This window comes from Phlebotomus papatasi, chromosome 1 (assembly GCF_024763615.1).
Source record: "Phlebotomus papatasi isolate M1 chromosome 1, Ppap_2.1, whole genome shotgun sequence".
In the NCBI taxonomy this organism is placed as follows: domain Eukaryota; kingdom Metazoa; phylum Arthropoda; class Insecta; order Diptera; family Psychodidae; genus Phlebotomus; species Phlebotomus papatasi.
Window position 1 is genome coordinate 91,779,849 of NC_077222.1, and position 16,012 is coordinate 91,795,860.

General features: G+C 35.0%; 3 protein-coding genes across 6 annotated transcripts in view; 1 reads left to right on the forward strand and 2 right to left on the reverse strand.

Annotated features, from left to right (window-relative positions):
- LOC129809724 (major facilitator superfamily domain-containing protein 6) overlaps nt 1-9,310 on the reverse strand; it is a 54,614-nt gene extending 45,304 nt beyond the window's left edge. The window contains exon 1 of one of the 3 annotated variants that reach the window (XM_055859766.1): nt 9,023-9,310. The gene's annotated coding sequence lies outside the window, so the exon portion shown is untranslated. Of the gene's footprint in view, nt 1-8,607; nt 8,830-9,022 lie in introns of those variants that run through there. The other 2 variants (XM_055859767.1, XM_055859768.1) reach the window with 2 other exon arrangements.
- On the forward strand, nt 1,030-8,614 carry LOC129809726 (farnesyl pyrophosphate synthase-like). Of its 2 annotated transcripts, XM_055859771.1 has the most exons (6): nt 1,030-1,060; nt 1,125-1,326; nt 1,398-1,477; nt 2,007-2,074; nt 7,460-7,600; nt 7,662-8,614. In XM_055859771.1, the coding sequence occupies exons 2-6, from the start codon at nt 1,163-1,165 to the stop codon at nt 8,424-8,426; spliced, it is 1,218 nt and encodes a 405-aa protein (XP_055715746.1). In that variant the 5' UTR covers nt 1,030-1,060; nt 1,125-1,162; the 3' UTR covers nt 8,427-8,614. The 2 variants fall into 2 exon arrangements, with proteins under 2 accessions (XP_055715746.1, XP_055715745.1); XM_055859770.1 differs by having other exon boundaries at nt 1,030-1,326.
- Nucleotides 9,311-13,151: 3,841 nt separating the features above from the next.
- LOC129809737 (DET1 homolog) lies at nt 13,152-14,946 on the reverse strand. Its single transcript, XM_055859781.1, has one exon. The coding sequence runs from the start codon at nt 14,860-14,862 to the stop codon at nt 13,204-13,206; it is 1,659 nt and encodes a 552-aa protein (XP_055715756.1). The 5' UTR covers nt 14,863-14,946; the 3' UTR covers nt 13,152-13,203.
- Nucleotides 14,947-16,012: the final 1,066 nt, after the last annotated feature.

Below are 16,012 nucleotides of genomic sequence, written 5' to 3' on the forward strand. Positions count from 1 at the left end.
AGTTACCTTTGTCCAATAATGCAAATTATGCGAAAAAAAGCACGTCCCAAACATCCCCTTTTGCGTCCCATACTGCCCCACATCAGGGAGGTTTGGGACAAAGCGTCAAGTTAAATGTTTTATCTTCTCCAAGAAAACTCAGCAGTTTCCCAAGTTCTATCGAGTACTTTTTATAAAGTCAATACCCATAAGTATCCTACAGACCGCATAAAATTGTAATACATTATCGTGATTTTTTGGAATACTGTCTCAAAGTCAAAACATGAAAAAGTGTCCCAAACCTCCTCGGTCTCTCCTATATGTGACTACCATTTCGTATTTTATTTATTTTTGTGGGATGCAAAGCTTAAAAATTATAAAGAATTTAAAAAATATATACCATTGTGAATTAAAATGCTCCATCCGTTAGTTAATCATCCTAGGTCAGCACCTATTGACACCCTACTCTGTACCATTTGGGATATGAAATTTGAACATCTCTGTTTATAGTAAAAGGTATATTACAGAAAAAAATGTAATATTACTTATTTTACTAGATACATTAAATAATTTTCAACATTTTGACAAAAGTGTCAATAGGGGTTCCCTGTCGAACAGACGTTCCTCCGACTCTACTTTCACAATGTACTTCCCTGGGTAAGTTCCATGCCCTGTATATAGGGAATTTTACGATGTTTTAGCCAAGTTTTGAGGAGATTTTAGCTAATTTGAAACAATTACAAACCGATGAGAATTAAAAGAATAAAGGAAGAAAATATAAATTTTCCCATTAAATTTTTACCATATGATTTGTTAATACAATAAACAACTTAATTTACAGAAACATAATAAATGTAAAAAAAGAATAATTGTCATAACATTTCAAACTCATGAATTCGAGCATTCCGCTAAATCTAGAACACTTAGTTAATTTCTTTAATCAATAATATATAACACTTTTATTGCTGGACAATATAGCAATAAATAAATTTTCAGGTACAAAGCTCTGCTCGGTCTATATAAATTCATGACGGTCTTTCCAATTAGTTCATTCCCTAAAAGTTCGGAAGAACCTAAACAAGTAAGACGCACAACGTAAATAATCTTAGAATTTTATTTAGTAATTTTGATTTATTTTAATACAGAAGTATAGTGAATTTGTGTGCCTTCAAATTGAAAAAAAATGATGTCAATATTTAGAAATTTACCTCGTCAAAATTTACTGAAAGGCAGAATACATCTAGCACGTCCAATAGACTATTTGAGATGCCTCTCCGGGAGTAGTACGACGTACGAATTATTCGGCAAAAGTAATAAGGATAAATTATCTATCAATAAGACTACGAGGTAAAACAAAGCCTTTAGAACTAAGATATCAATCTATCACCTTAAACTAATTAAACTCAACCGAATTACAGAATTCAGCTTAATGCACAATATTCGACGCACACCTCAACTTATGCTGCTAAGAAAGAAGAATTTTTGTCGTATTATCCAGGTAGAAGATTTTTAACATTGTCTTTTTGTATTAAAAATTAAAAATATATATATATACATATATATAATCAAAAAAGCTTAATCTTTCCAATAGTTATGACAAGTTTATTTTTGTAGTAGGGTAAAGTGGTACAAGTAGGACAATGCAATGGTACAATTTGGACAGGGCTTTTTGTCTTGATAAATTTAGTACTTCATTTTTATTTGTATATTTTTAATGCTTTAATTTTATAATTTGGTTCCTTGTGCTTAAAAACAAATTTTGTACTATATTTATCAAGAGAAAAGCCATGTCCAACTTGTACCGGCGAATTGTCCAACTTGTAACACTAATTCCAAATTATATCACTTTACCCTACTTCAGTTCTGATGAAAATTTAAATTATAATTTAGAAATTATTCAGCTTCAGTTGATATAAGTTTTAACAATCTCTTTTATAGATAAAATCATGAAATTTTGGATAAAATTAAAAAATAAATAAATATATATATATCTACTTCTTGCCTTTTTCGCGACTTCTTTTTTGCAGATATTCTGGAGGAACTAAAGGAAAAGATAAGTTTATATGATTCTGAAGCGGCAGAGCATTACATACGTGTAAGACATTAAATTTCATTGATAAAGTCTCAGTCTTTGTACAAAATATTGTAAAAATTCGGTTAAAAGTTGGAACAAATTCATGTAATTGGAATGGCATAGTTTGTGCGATATAGAAATGCATAAAGTGAAAAAATTAATCTTTTATAAAATTCAAGATTTAAGGCTTAGTTTCTGGCAAAACTTTGAGATCAAGAAAATTTCATGAAGTCGTAATTCGCAACCAACCAAATTGAGTTCAGTTCAATCCAATTTGAAGTGCGAAAGAGTGGGTTAGACTTATATACAAAACTTTTGAGAAGGTGGTATGAATTTTGACTATGAAATTTTTCTTATCTAAAAAGTGTACCAGAGTCATAAAAATTTATTTATTTAATTATTTATTTAATAATAACCATGCTTTTGAGCTAGTGCTCTTGAAAGCAGAAGAAAAAGGTAAAGTATTAAGATAGGTATAAAGATAATGATTTGTCAGAAAGCAATGCTTGCGTCCACCGCCGTCTTAGCGTTGGTGACCAACCTCCAGAGCCAAACGGTGGAAATGCTCTTTCTCAGGTTGTATAAGTCATCTGCATCATTTGAAAGAAAAAAAAGTCTTTCTGACCTTTAGGTAAATGCAAAAGAAAAAAAAAAGCAAACTAAGATGCCAAAAAGGTTTGGACAAGCCGCCGTTTCTCCTCTCTAGGAAGTGCATTCCAGAGAGTAACTCCCTCAACAAAAAGAGAGTTGTGAAGAATGCGGCTCCCCGATCTGGGCACAACGAGACACGAAAACCTAACGGATGGACCCGGAAGAAGAAATTCTGCCAAATATCTAGGCTGGTGATATTTGAGAACACGAGATATGAAATCGACAGCACGTGACTGCAGGAAGGCTGGCAGGGTACTCCCCAAAACTCGGACGTAGTAAGAAGATATGTGATCGAAGCGATTGAGATTAAATATATAGCGAATGCAATTGTTGAATGTGATAGTCAGGCGCTTCATAGAGGCAGCATCACAAGAAAAAAAGAGTTCAGCACCATAGGAAAAAAGGGGAAGGAGCAGGGCACGAACTAAAAACAGTCGAATATCCTGAGGGGTGAAGTATTGATGCCTTCTAAGGATATAAAGGGAAAAGTTAACTCTTTTACTTATGTAGGAAATATGGTCGTCCCAAGCCAAAGAATCATTGAAAATAATTCCAAGATTTCTGGCTTTATGGACGTAAGGTATAACCTCACCATTGAGATAAAGAGGAAGTGGATCTTGTGATTAGCAAAGCTTGAGATTTACCCGGATTGAGAAGAAGATCATTATTCACAGCCCACTGAGAGATCAGATGAAGTATCTCATTCGCTTGACTAAAACATGCATCAGGTGCAATAGGATCACCGAAGCAATAGATCTGCAGATCATCTGCATAAAAATGAAAATTAATATTGTTAATATTCAGAGTTGAATCATTTATGTAAATAGAAAAAAAGAGAGGACCTAATACTGAACCTTGTCCAATACCCCTAGACAATGACAATGACAAGCTTTAGAGAAATCAAGAAGAATTAATAGGGCAAAATATTTTTGATCAAGCTTGATACGAATGTCATGGTTAATACGGAGTAAAGCACTGGTAGTGCTATGAAACTTCCGGAAACCAGACTGAAAATCAGAAAGTAGGTTCTTCTGATTCAAGTGTTCCTCGACTTGAGATTTAATAAGGTGCTCAAAAGGCTTGGAAAGGCAGGGTAGAATGCTGATAGGTCGAAAGTCACTAACATCAGAAGGCTTGGCATTTTTCGGAATGGGAGTAACGATAGCGTACTTCCAATCTTCGGGGAAAAAAGATTGGGTTATGCAAGCATTATAAAAATTATTATTGAATTTATCATTTATTTATTTATCGATTTCAGTAGTTAGAATATAAGAATCCCACATAATAAGGAATCATCAGCCAGAAAAATGAGAATCAGTACTATTCACACAGAGATTAGCCCAATTTTTGAAGGATCAGGCTTATTTTTTTAAGGGGTTACTCTGGCTCAAGAACACTAAAAAGAAACAGCATTATGTAAAACTAATCGGTTCCGCGGCAAAAGTTCCTACCGATATTACGAATCCTCAAAGACTGTGGTCCTGTTCAGTAACAACATTTCGAAGAGACAAAGCCATTCCAAAACCAAATCAGAATGGCAGAACGTTTGAATTACAATTTCATTAAAATAAATGTCCCTTTCACGAGTTTGCTCACTTTTGTGTAACTCGTAGGTTTAAACGTTCGAACTTCATCGGATTTTTAGGTAAGTTCTTTCTAATATACCTTCGAATCGGTATAGAAAGAACCTCAACCGGAGAGAACTCTCAAACTGAGAAGGTTATTGCTGAGCGAGAGGATTCTTTACAATCTCAGTTTTTGTGGTCTAAGGTGAAATCCGACCTCGTGAGATCGGGCCCAAATTTTGGATCTACACATTTTGACACTCATATATCACGAATATCCATAATATCATATATAGGTCCCGGTCAAAATACCGAAAGCCAAAATCCCGAACGCCAAAATCCCGAAAGCCAAAATACCGATTTCTTAAAAGTGTCATAGCTACTCCCACGATTGCAACCGCGCTTGCTGGAGACAAAGGGGAATCTTCTGTGTCTTGGGAAATTATTCTAAACATTTTCCTCCACATAATTTCATCCCTTTCAAGATTTTGAACATTCGGGATTTTGGCTTTCGAGATTTTGGCTTTCAGGATTTTGGCTTTTCGGGATTTTGGCGTTCGGGATTTTGGCTTCAAAAGTACTCCGAATTGACTTCTGACATTTTACTACTCGAACTCCACAGAGAGAGCAGTATATATAATTCCTTGATTTTGAGTTATTTATATAAATTTTGACTCCTTCCCGAAGGGGTCGTATTTTGGTAGAATTTTGGAAATCTGAAATTTCGAGTTTTTTTGGTGTCACGCTATTCGTCCGTCCGTCCGTCCGGCTGTCGCCAGCTCTAGAGGCCAAACGGTTAGAGATAGAGACTTGGGACTTTCGGGGGACCCCTCCCAAAAGTCGACCCAAGGATCGTTAAGACGCCCCTCATTTCTCCCCCACCTCTCCCCTTCCCATCCAACACCATCTTTTTTTTTGGGATTTCTCGAAAACGCGTCGTCCGATTTTTTTTTATTATTCGGACGGACATTTCGTTCTGTTTACACACTAGACGCAATTTTCGTCAAAAATTGCCTTTTTTAAAAAATTCTAACGTTTCTGCCTACAATGATAGGGGAAATTTTCTTTAAAAAGGCATTTTTTTTAAAAAAAATTTCTACTAGTGTGTAGAAAATACAGTGCTGTCTCGCTATATGCACAGTTTGGGTATACTTTTTTTGACAGTTCTCTCTCTGAATGCACAACTTTTTTTTTGAAATTCCTAACGGTTTTTTTCTTTCTTTTAACAAATTATTATTTTTTTTTTATTTTTCTAGAATTTCTCGTGTTATTTTAAATATAATATGTGTTCAAGATGAACATGCACGTTCATACAAATTATTTTCAAATTAGGATTTTTTAATCTTTGAGGGATAATAATGGGTTTTAATTAATATCGAACTACTTTTGAATAGTTAAATCGCCAGGATATTCATCATAAGTCCTCACATCCTAAAAAGGATACGAATAATTCAACACAAAAGTCGGATAGTTTTGGCTTCACCAAGACTTTACAAAGGTTTTCGTTACCCCTACTTTTCAAGTCAATGACTTATCCTTAAAGGATTTAAGGACTATTACACTATTTTTAGATACTTTTACTACTAGGAATGTCCTGTCATTTCAATTAGAGACGAATAGTTTAACCAATATACGGATTTTAGTTTTGGTTAAATCAAGTCATTTCACGAAGTATACAAAACAAGCCTCACTTTAACGGCAAATATTGAAGAAACTAGGATGCTAAACGATCCTAAACTTTTACCATCCTATTTTCTATATCCTTAAATCTATCTGATATCAATTTGCTACCATTCTAACAAGTAGTTTCTATGATATTAGAGATTGAAAATTGCCAAATTCTTATTGAAAGTAGGTCATTATGCTTAGTGCTAATGACATCCGTTCATTCACTTCTTGATCAGCATTTTTTCGTCAGCAAAATAAAGAATGTGCAATTTTGCAATGACGCATTATTATGGGTTCACGAAGTTCACCTTAGTAATTAAGTGGGGCAAAAATGATTTTGTATAAATAGGGTTAATTTTTGTTAAATAAATCAGATTGCGATAGAGATTCCTGAGTTTCATTTCTAGCAGCACGAGAGTGCTTGTTCCAGAGAAATCGCATCTCCCTTTTGGCCCAAAGACCAGCGGCATCCTATTGCCTAAGGATTACCAGCGGCCAATTGGCTCCCTACTGCCAGGAAACAGCGGCTTCTCTTCAAGAAGCCTTAAGACCTAGGGCAGGCTTTGAGAATGTTTCTGGAGGAATTTTTCCCTAGAGGCATTCATTTGCCGGACTGCAACGTTGGAAATTTATTTCTAACCTTGGTTAAACTCTCTAGAGGCACCCCCGGGGGTAGCCTACACAAGGGGACATTACTGCCTTAAGCCCGGTGGCTCGAAAGAGCCGTTACTAGAGGCCGTGAAAACAGCCGAGAGTCAGTCCAAACAGTGGAAGAATTCTCCAGAAAGTTCTCACCAGAGCAAGGGAATAATCTGACGAGATTCGGATTATTCTCTTCCTCTAGCTTCGGCTTTTCAGCTGTTTGGAGCCGAAACAATATGAGACAGAATAAATAAAATTAAGAAAATTAAAAACGAGAAAAATTAGTTACAAAGAAACTAATTTTCTTTATTACTTTGTCAAAATGTAAACAAATTGATTTTGAATGCAACCGACACAAAAGCTGTGCATATAGAGATTATGCATATAGAGAGACAGCACTGTACCGTTGAATCATTCCTAATAACGGTTTTTCAAAGTCAAAGGTTAAAAAGACACTAGAGAGCGCATTTATCAAGCGAATGGGGTCATGTTTGGGCTCGTTAGAAAGGTTTTGGAATGTCCTATAAAACTGAACCGGTTCTAATCGATTCTGAACCGATAATGAACAGATTCATATAGTCGATACCTTATTTTTTTTCTGAAAATCAGTTCTATTACTTTTCAAACTATTCTGGGGATCATTTGAGTAATGAATCGGTTCAAATCATTTGAAAACCAGTAAATTATGCGAAAATACTTTTGAGGTATAACATCTAAATCTCGAGTTCGAGCATTTCTCAAAGCCTGAGACGCTTTGCCGCCCCTTTATGATATATTCTTTGATATTTAGTTTATCTATCATCATAAGTATTTAATTTTTTTTTTTACTTTGTAATTAGGGGAACCCCCTTAACAAATTCACTTCTTGAATCATTTTTAGGTATTGCAGTACAATGTTCCAGGATATGAAATGTTTCGAGGAATTTCAACAATTCATGCTTACAAGTTGGTAGCCCCTAAAGCTGCTCTTACAGAGAAGAATATTAAATTATCTATATATCTGGGATGGTGCTTCCAATTGGTAAGTTATTTTAATAGTTTACGATTCTGGGATTTGCGGATTGCCCTAACGATGTCTTTAGTATGAAGGCATGTTCAACATTTTCGATGATATAATGGATGGGAGTATTACCAGAAGTGGACGAACTTGTTGGTATAAATTGCCTGATATCCAGATGTCAGGCATTAATGATGGACTTCTAATTGAATCGGCAATTTTCCAAATCCTAAAGGAACATTTTAGTCACTTGGACTGCTACACAAATCTTATGGAATATTTCCATGAATACTTCCTGATCAGTGCACTGGGTCAGTATTTGGACAACAAAGCAATGAGAGAGAATGTCTTGAGCCTTACAATGGAGAAATATAAGTCAATAGTGGCGCACAAGGCAAACTATTGCTACTACATGCCGATTACAGCTGCTTTTCATTTGGCCGGATACACTAATCCGGAAATCTTCAATCATGCAAAAGCCATCCTCTTTGAACTAGGATACTTTACACAGGTTCAGAATGACTTTTACGATTGTTTTGGTGATCCAAACCACCTTGGGAAGATTGGTACGGATATTCAAGAGGGGAAGTCTACCTGGTTGATTGCAAAGTGCCTCCAGAGAGCCACAGATGTCCAGAAAGAAGTTCTGGAAGAGTGTTATGGGAAGAATGATCCCGAGTGTATCCGACGAGTTAAGCAAATCTATGAACAACTTTCCATCCCGGATCTGTATGCTACCTTTGAAAAGGACACCTACAACAATATTATGATGCTTATCGAGAAAACTTCCGGAATTCCCGCAGAAGTTTATCTGGAGACCGTGAGGGAATTGTTTACAAGAGGAAAGTAAACCTCAGGGGAAAGTGAAAACTGTCTCAAGTCGCTAGCTAAATATTTGCCACAGACAATTTTGTAAACTACCAAGAAATATAGTTGAATTTTGGACAAAAATTTAGCGAAATACGTAAATATTTAAAGATTGAAGTAGATTTTAATAAGTTTAAGAAAAGTGAATAAACAAATAAACATACCTCGAAAGCATCGTCAATTGTTTAGTTTTTGGCTGAAGAATTTTCGTGAATCACAGTGAAAATTGTATCATTGGCACTTTATGAGTATTCTAAAAGTTAAAAACTCACTTTTCAATTCATACAAACACGAATTTTCAGCAGAAAATTTCGAGAGAAATCAATTTCAAGATGTTCAACGAACATCCAACAAGTGAACTTTCCATGGGAAAGTGTTTACTTTCCAGTTTCCACTGAATACTTCCACAAAAAAAAACCACAAAAGGGGCAACACCATTTTTTCTCCATCAACAAAAATGTCTAATGAAATGCAAATTTATCAGCTGAAATAACCTATTTAAACTAAGTAATTTGCTGAGATTTACACAAAAACATTTCAAGAGAATCCTTAAGTACTATATTTGAGTATTTTACTTACAATTGCATTGTGCTAAAGATGAGATTTTTGCACTTAAATGAACAGCTGTATTGACCGCAGTCTAGGGTCTTATGAAACCACAAAAGCAATGGCTTTTTTTCTGTATTAATAGATTCCGACAGCCTTGATTGATATTCACCAACAATTCTCAGTAAAATTATTAAAGTGAGAAACAATGTACCAATTGCGGGAGAAGATAGCACAGTCGCACGATAGAGTTTCATAGGGGAGAGTAAATAGCACAACAAAGGCACAGAAGTTACTCACAGAGAACATCGTTTAATTGCCAATACAAGCACAAAATCAATGGAATTTTGATGACACATCAAAGTGCAATAATTGTGCGATAGCCGGGAGACACAATACAGCCCGGCGCATTCATTCAATGGCCAGAGAAAATGCGGGAACCACTGTGGTATCCTTGAAAGTCGCTGCAAAAGCTTCCAAAATCTTGTTTATAAGGTCAATAACCTATCGTATGATTTTTTGTTACAAGTAAATCGTAGCTTGAATCAGCAATCGTTCTATCTGGTCTTTAGCAAATAACTGAATTAAATTAATTGGATTCATGTATGACGAAATTATAAAAAAAACACCTCTAAAAAAATACTCTGTCTTAAAAACACAGAAGTTCCTACTCATTTGGTAAAGTTACGACCAAATACTAAAAAAAAAGAAGAAATTGAAAACGTAAACTAATATTATTGAGATGAATTTGCAAGTTTTCTTCCATGCGAAAGTCTGGTGTTTTGCATTCATACGTGATTATTGGAAAAATATTTGTTTTCCTAATTATTAAAAATTCTGCATTTATTTTTATTATTTTTTCTATTGAAAAAATATTTGTTTTGTTAATTTTTGAGAATTCAGATATGGGCAATCTGCTCAAATAATTGTTTTAAAAACTTTACAAATTGAAATTGAAGTAATAACGCCATAGGAGCAAGCGCGGTACCTTCGGATGACTCAACCTTCGCACAATTCAATTTTTTCTCTACAGTTCCTTATGGATTTCATTCTTAGCTCTTTTCTGAAAATTTGAGGCATGAGATTTGCTACTAACATATAATATTATAATGGGCCAAATTCATTTATAACACATTGAAAAAAAATATTTGTGCGAAGCATGAATCATCCGAAGGTAGCGCGCTTTCCTCTATTATTTACGCCAGTCGAATTATTTAGAAAAGAGAGGACTTATTAGTAATTTTTCTTCAAACGTAATACGCAAGATGTAACACATAATCATTCTTATTTTATTGATTATCATGTTATGGACCTACCTTTAAAGATCAACATTTAATTACTTTTGTATTTTAATCAATCTTGAAGAGATATAATCACCCAAGCTTTTATTATAAACTATATGGCTAAAAAATATGTAAATACAGTGGGACCTCGATAGAGCCAACCCCCGATAGAGTCAATCTTCAATAGAGTCAACAGCGTCAACAGCTATTTTTTTTTATTCTACGGACTCCGATAGAGTCAACTTGGACCCAAATTGACTCCGATAGAGTCAACTTTTCCATTATTATTGAACTAATAATATTGTATGACTTTTTCGAAATTAAAATCAGTGTTTTGGTGTATCAATGTAACGTTTTTAACACAAGAAAAACAATATTATACTAAAATTCGTATATTAATCGTGTAACCAATTTTCGACAAAATAATTTTATTTTCGTGATTTTAAGCGTTTTGACCGATTGAAAGTTCTCTTGCCTCTTCTATCTTGTCTTAAGGTTTCTTGATTAAGTCATATGATCCCGTATGACGTGTTTTCCTGTAATCACAAAAAAAGAACGAGGAAATGAGGGTCATAATAATAATCCCCAGGTTGACTTATTAGGGGGTCATCTGAAGACTCTAAGTAGATATCTCTAACCATTTAGCGCCCATTTTTCAGAATAAGAAAAAAAAAATGACAAAAATTGGTTTTATTGCTCTTTTTGTGAAGTTTAGAGCCATAGTTATGTCATAACGAAAAGAACAACTATCAATCTCTTCTTTCATAGAATAAAAGTTTAAAATAAATTTTAATTAATAACGTTAATTGCATCAGATTTTTTAACAATTAAGTATCTATCGGAGCTCTTCTAAAAAAAGTGAAAAAAGAAATCTTTAAGACACCATTTCCTTATCTTAACATCGTGGATGCACGTAAATATTATCCCATGGATGGTAATTTTCACTTAAGATACTTACTAATAATGAAAATATTCTGTAAAATCATTCCTTAATTTTCAACTTTTGCCCAAACATATACGACTTTTTTGGACCAGAGGGTGCAGAATTTATGGGTTAATTAAATAAAATATACTACTATCGTATTAAATTTATCAATTATCTTGTAAAGTAAAAGAAGTATATATCGGCCATGCACTTTGTATCGGCCAGCTTGCAGAAGATATCGACCACCAAGATAAAATGAATATTTAAAAATTACTTACTACATTTTGCCAATTATCTAATGCAAAATATATTGCGTTTGTTCGTAATCTTCTGAATTATTATTATTATTACTATAGAATATTTTATTGAGCTACTTTTTGTACATTTACAAAATAATTACATTGTAAGTGTTCCAAATCATTGATTTGCTTCAACTTTAATACATTGTTAAGAATATTTGAATTGTATTAAGAGATAAAAGATTAAGAAAAATAAATTAAGAACAAGGTAATATGGTGCTTACAGAAGTGAATTAAGTTTTTCGTCAAATTTTTAAGAAAATATAATTATTCATCTAATTTATTGAATCACTATTTCGATGTCATTTTCGAGAGCAGGGCGAGCAGTATAAGGTGTTATGTCGGTTATGTTTTTGTTGTGAAAAAGAATTTTCCCAGTGTGAATTTTGCATTTTATCAATGTTAAACATCTTGAAGGATGTCTTAGAAACTGCTATATTCAGGGGAAGGATTGAAAAATATGCTGGATGCCACAACAGCAGGTCAATCATCTCGAAAACGTCTGAAAAATAGAATGCCCAGAATGACCCTGTATGACAAACTTTCCGGAAGACAAACAAAAGGAAATCACTGGTAAAAGCCTGTAGTATTAAGTAGGAAAAAGAATAATTTAAGCTTGTGGAGGATCGTGAATCAAGCCGAAACTGGATTTCTTGCCATTAAGTTCGAGCTCCAGGATTCGATCAGAAATTTGATGAAAAATGAGAAGATGCAGAATCCTTCACCAACAATCTCCCTAGAAAGTGGTAAAAAGTGGTCCTGATGGTTGGGAAATCGTGGGTTTTTATAAGGAGTGGATGACAGAGAGTGTTTCTTCGAGTATATCCATAATTGATAACAAGAATCTTTAAATTTGTATTACTTTTAAAGGCTCTTATTTATTGGCTGATACCTGCTCTACTCTCGCCCGATATCTTCTTCGTCTGAATTCATATGGCCGATGCAATACGCACGGTGCATGGTTGCAATTTTACCATTTTTTTTTACTAATTTCTCTATATATTAAAAAATGAAATGTAAAGATATAGATAAATGGAATACTAGAGTTCCAATTGGCATATTTTAAAAATGCCAAAAATTGGTTTAGATTAGAGCTTTTATTTTAAGTAAATTATGGAGCATTTTTCTCAACTGGCCGATACATACTTCCCTTACCTTAAAAAAATACTGACCACAATTTTTCCTTGTATTTATAAATAAATAGGATGAAAGGAACGTCTATTGACACTTTGTTTAAGATTTCGTGTCAGCACCTATTGACACCCTATTCTGTACCAATTGGGATACGAAATTTGAACATCTCTGTTTATAGTAAAAGGTATATTACAGAAAACACGTTATATTATACTTATATTTTATTAGATACATTTTTTTCAACATTCTGACAAAAGTGTTAATAGGGTTCCCTGTCGAACTGACGTTCCTTCGGTCAAGCAGGATTAAGAAAAATTAATTTAAACAGCTTTCGAAGGGGCGTGTCTTAGAATTTTGGGCGGGGCTTATTCACTTGATCGAATACTTTTTTGATGAAATAAGCTATGATACAGACGATACAGATGTCGCCTTAGCGAGAAATACTGACACGGCTGACACAAAAGAAATGCAGATACGACAATTGTCGATGCAACCGACGAAATATGAAAAATAAAACAAAGAATTCCCAGCAAATCATCCCGGTTTCCCGAGTTCTTTATTGTCTCTGATCTTCTAAGTGGCACTACGAATGTGAAAATTGACGATGTAATCTGTGTTGATGCGCTGGACACTGATGGCGAATGGATCTGTTGGATGAAAGGTGAAGGCCACGAGATGCCTCGACGACGGCTGCAAATACTTCCCCTGAAGCCCCGGGAAGATCCTAAACTTCAGCAATCCCGAATCTCTGGCGAAGAATCTAATGGGATACTCTGTGCAGGCTTTGGGTCTCTCCATCACAGACACCAGCTTATCGTCGTAGCTGTACAGCGAGAGATCGAGGTAGGGCGAGCTGCTGAAGCTCTGTGAACTGATGGGCAGCTGTGCTAGAATCCTCTTTGTGGCTTCTACCTTTCCGCCTCCCTTGGCATTCATAATTGTCTGCTGAAATCGCTGCTGGATGAGCCTGGCGTACATATTATTGGACGGAGATGCTGTGTACTGGAAACCTGAGTTGGCCTTGGCATTGCGAAAGTGATCGCAGAAGTTCTCAAAGAGATACAGGAGATCCTCAGAGTGATTGTCATAGACAGCTAGGACTCTCGTCTCCCAAATGTTGTAAATGACAAAGAAACAGGGTTGACTGCTGGGTTCTGCATGCTTAAGCGTAACAACTTCTTCACTTGAATATTTAATCAAGAGATGATCATCGTCCAAGAGCTGCATCTTCCACATTCGCAGCTGACGATAGTGATCGAAATGTTGGTAGAATTTCCGCAGAGCAAGTTTGTCTCCAAAGTGATCGTGGAGGTGCTTGGCACGGCGGAATAGAAACACCAGCAAACGGTGCTTGAGGGTGTTTATTGCGACTTCCCGGAAGGGCGGAGGCTCTGCCCGTTCGGTGTAAAGCTGCCGCGTGGGAGGAGGTTCTCCACAGCAGAACCTCCCAATTGTTCGCAATCTGTGCAACTTCCCGCGATGCACCTCAAATATATGGATCAGCTGGTGCTGGACCGAAAGTACAGCCAGTGTGTTGTTGTACAAATAGAGTCCCTGATTGTGTGACAGAAAGATCTTGTCCACTTTGAAGTCCCTGTAGTCCGAGAGGCAACCATTGTGCAAATCCACAACGTACAGGGTATAGTCTTCAAGTGGGCACCTCTGTGTTGGTGTCAGGGACTCATTGTTCCTGTACATCTCGTAGAAATACGGTCGATCCTCCGGGATGAACGTTGCAGCTCCCACAATCACATATCTCCCGTCATTCGTGAATAAACTGCATTCCCTGTTCAATTGTTTGTAAGTACATGTCATATTTACCACATGCTTCAGCTTAAACAGCTTATCGAAGATCATATGCCGCACGAGATTGGGCACTCCAGACTCTGAATTCGGAATAATATCCGATTCCCAGGAGTAAGTTAGGGCCAGTGCTGAAGTTACACCCTGATACTTGTAGATTTCCAGCGATGTCTGGTCAAAGGAGAAGGCTATCAGGTATTTCCCATCTGGTGTGAACTTCCTGAGAAAGCATGCAGGTTTCTCAACATTCACAACAGTTAAATTCGGGAAGATATTCTGATAGAATCTCTTGACATTGTAAATATTGCTCCCGGGCCTCCGAAAACCCCACGTTTCCCGCTCAATTAGTCGATTCACAATATTCTGTGGCTTTATTTTCCTAGGTTTAGCCGTATCACTACAAATTATACTATCATCTTCGGAATTCATTGCTAAAATCCACGTGAAAAAAAAATCCCCAGGAAAAAGCCCTGAGAACTCACTTTGTTTACGTTTTACTCCAACAGCTGACTGTCAACTTTCCAATAAAATTCCAATACAATACCCTTCCAACCCGGCTGACCAGGTGTTAGCAGTTGGCAAACAGCTGGCTGTAACTTTGTTAACTACCCAGCGAGCACCAAATGCTAAGCTTTTTCAAATCAGCTGAAAACATATATTTTTTCAGCTGAGCTCTCTGCTGACCTCGAAGTTACACTAGCGATCGCAGTGGCAATTAGTCAAAGTTATTCTTTTTCCCCAATCGAGTGAGAGACTTTAATGCACTTGGTTTTTGTCTTTGCTGAGTTTGAGTAGAAGCTAAGGTTAACCCTTTCCATTATTACAATTTTATGATTCTTACAATAACCACATTTGACATTAAAAAATAAAGCAAAAAATTTAAAATTCACAAAAATTTTAAAAAATCATATTTATAATATATTTTGAATAATATGTATTCTTAAACCTTTTCCGAACAATAAATTTAATTTTTTTTGTCTAATTTTATCAAAAAATATTGTGAATTCATTTATAAAATAATATACTATACACCCAAATTAAAATTGCATTGCTAAGAATTCTTGTCCGCTGTGATTTTAGAAAATTAATAACCCAAGAAATTCGTGGGAATTCTCAAGATATTTTGATATTTAATGAATTCTAAATACGAGAAATATTGAAAAAACTTCGGAACCTCATGGTAATACCAAGAAGATCAAGAACATATAGAATTTAGAGCCTCTATCATTTTTATTTAATGGTATACATAGTCTACTCAAAATTATTTGAAATGATTTCCAACGAATTAGCATATTTTCCTGACTTTAAAGGTATTTAAAAACTCTCTTCTAAAAAATATAAATGCATATCATTTTAATTTAAAAACTGAATCATCAAATTGAGTAAATTTTTCATTTAAAAAAGAATACGTACAGTATTAAAAAAACGATAATTGTTGGTTTTGTTATTTTACCACGATAATAAAAGTAGTTTTTTGCGTAAAAATGTGCTTTAGAAAATTTATAATCGAAAATTTATAAATAGAAAAATGCAGCATATACATTATGCATATGCATCGTGCACGGATCATATATTTATT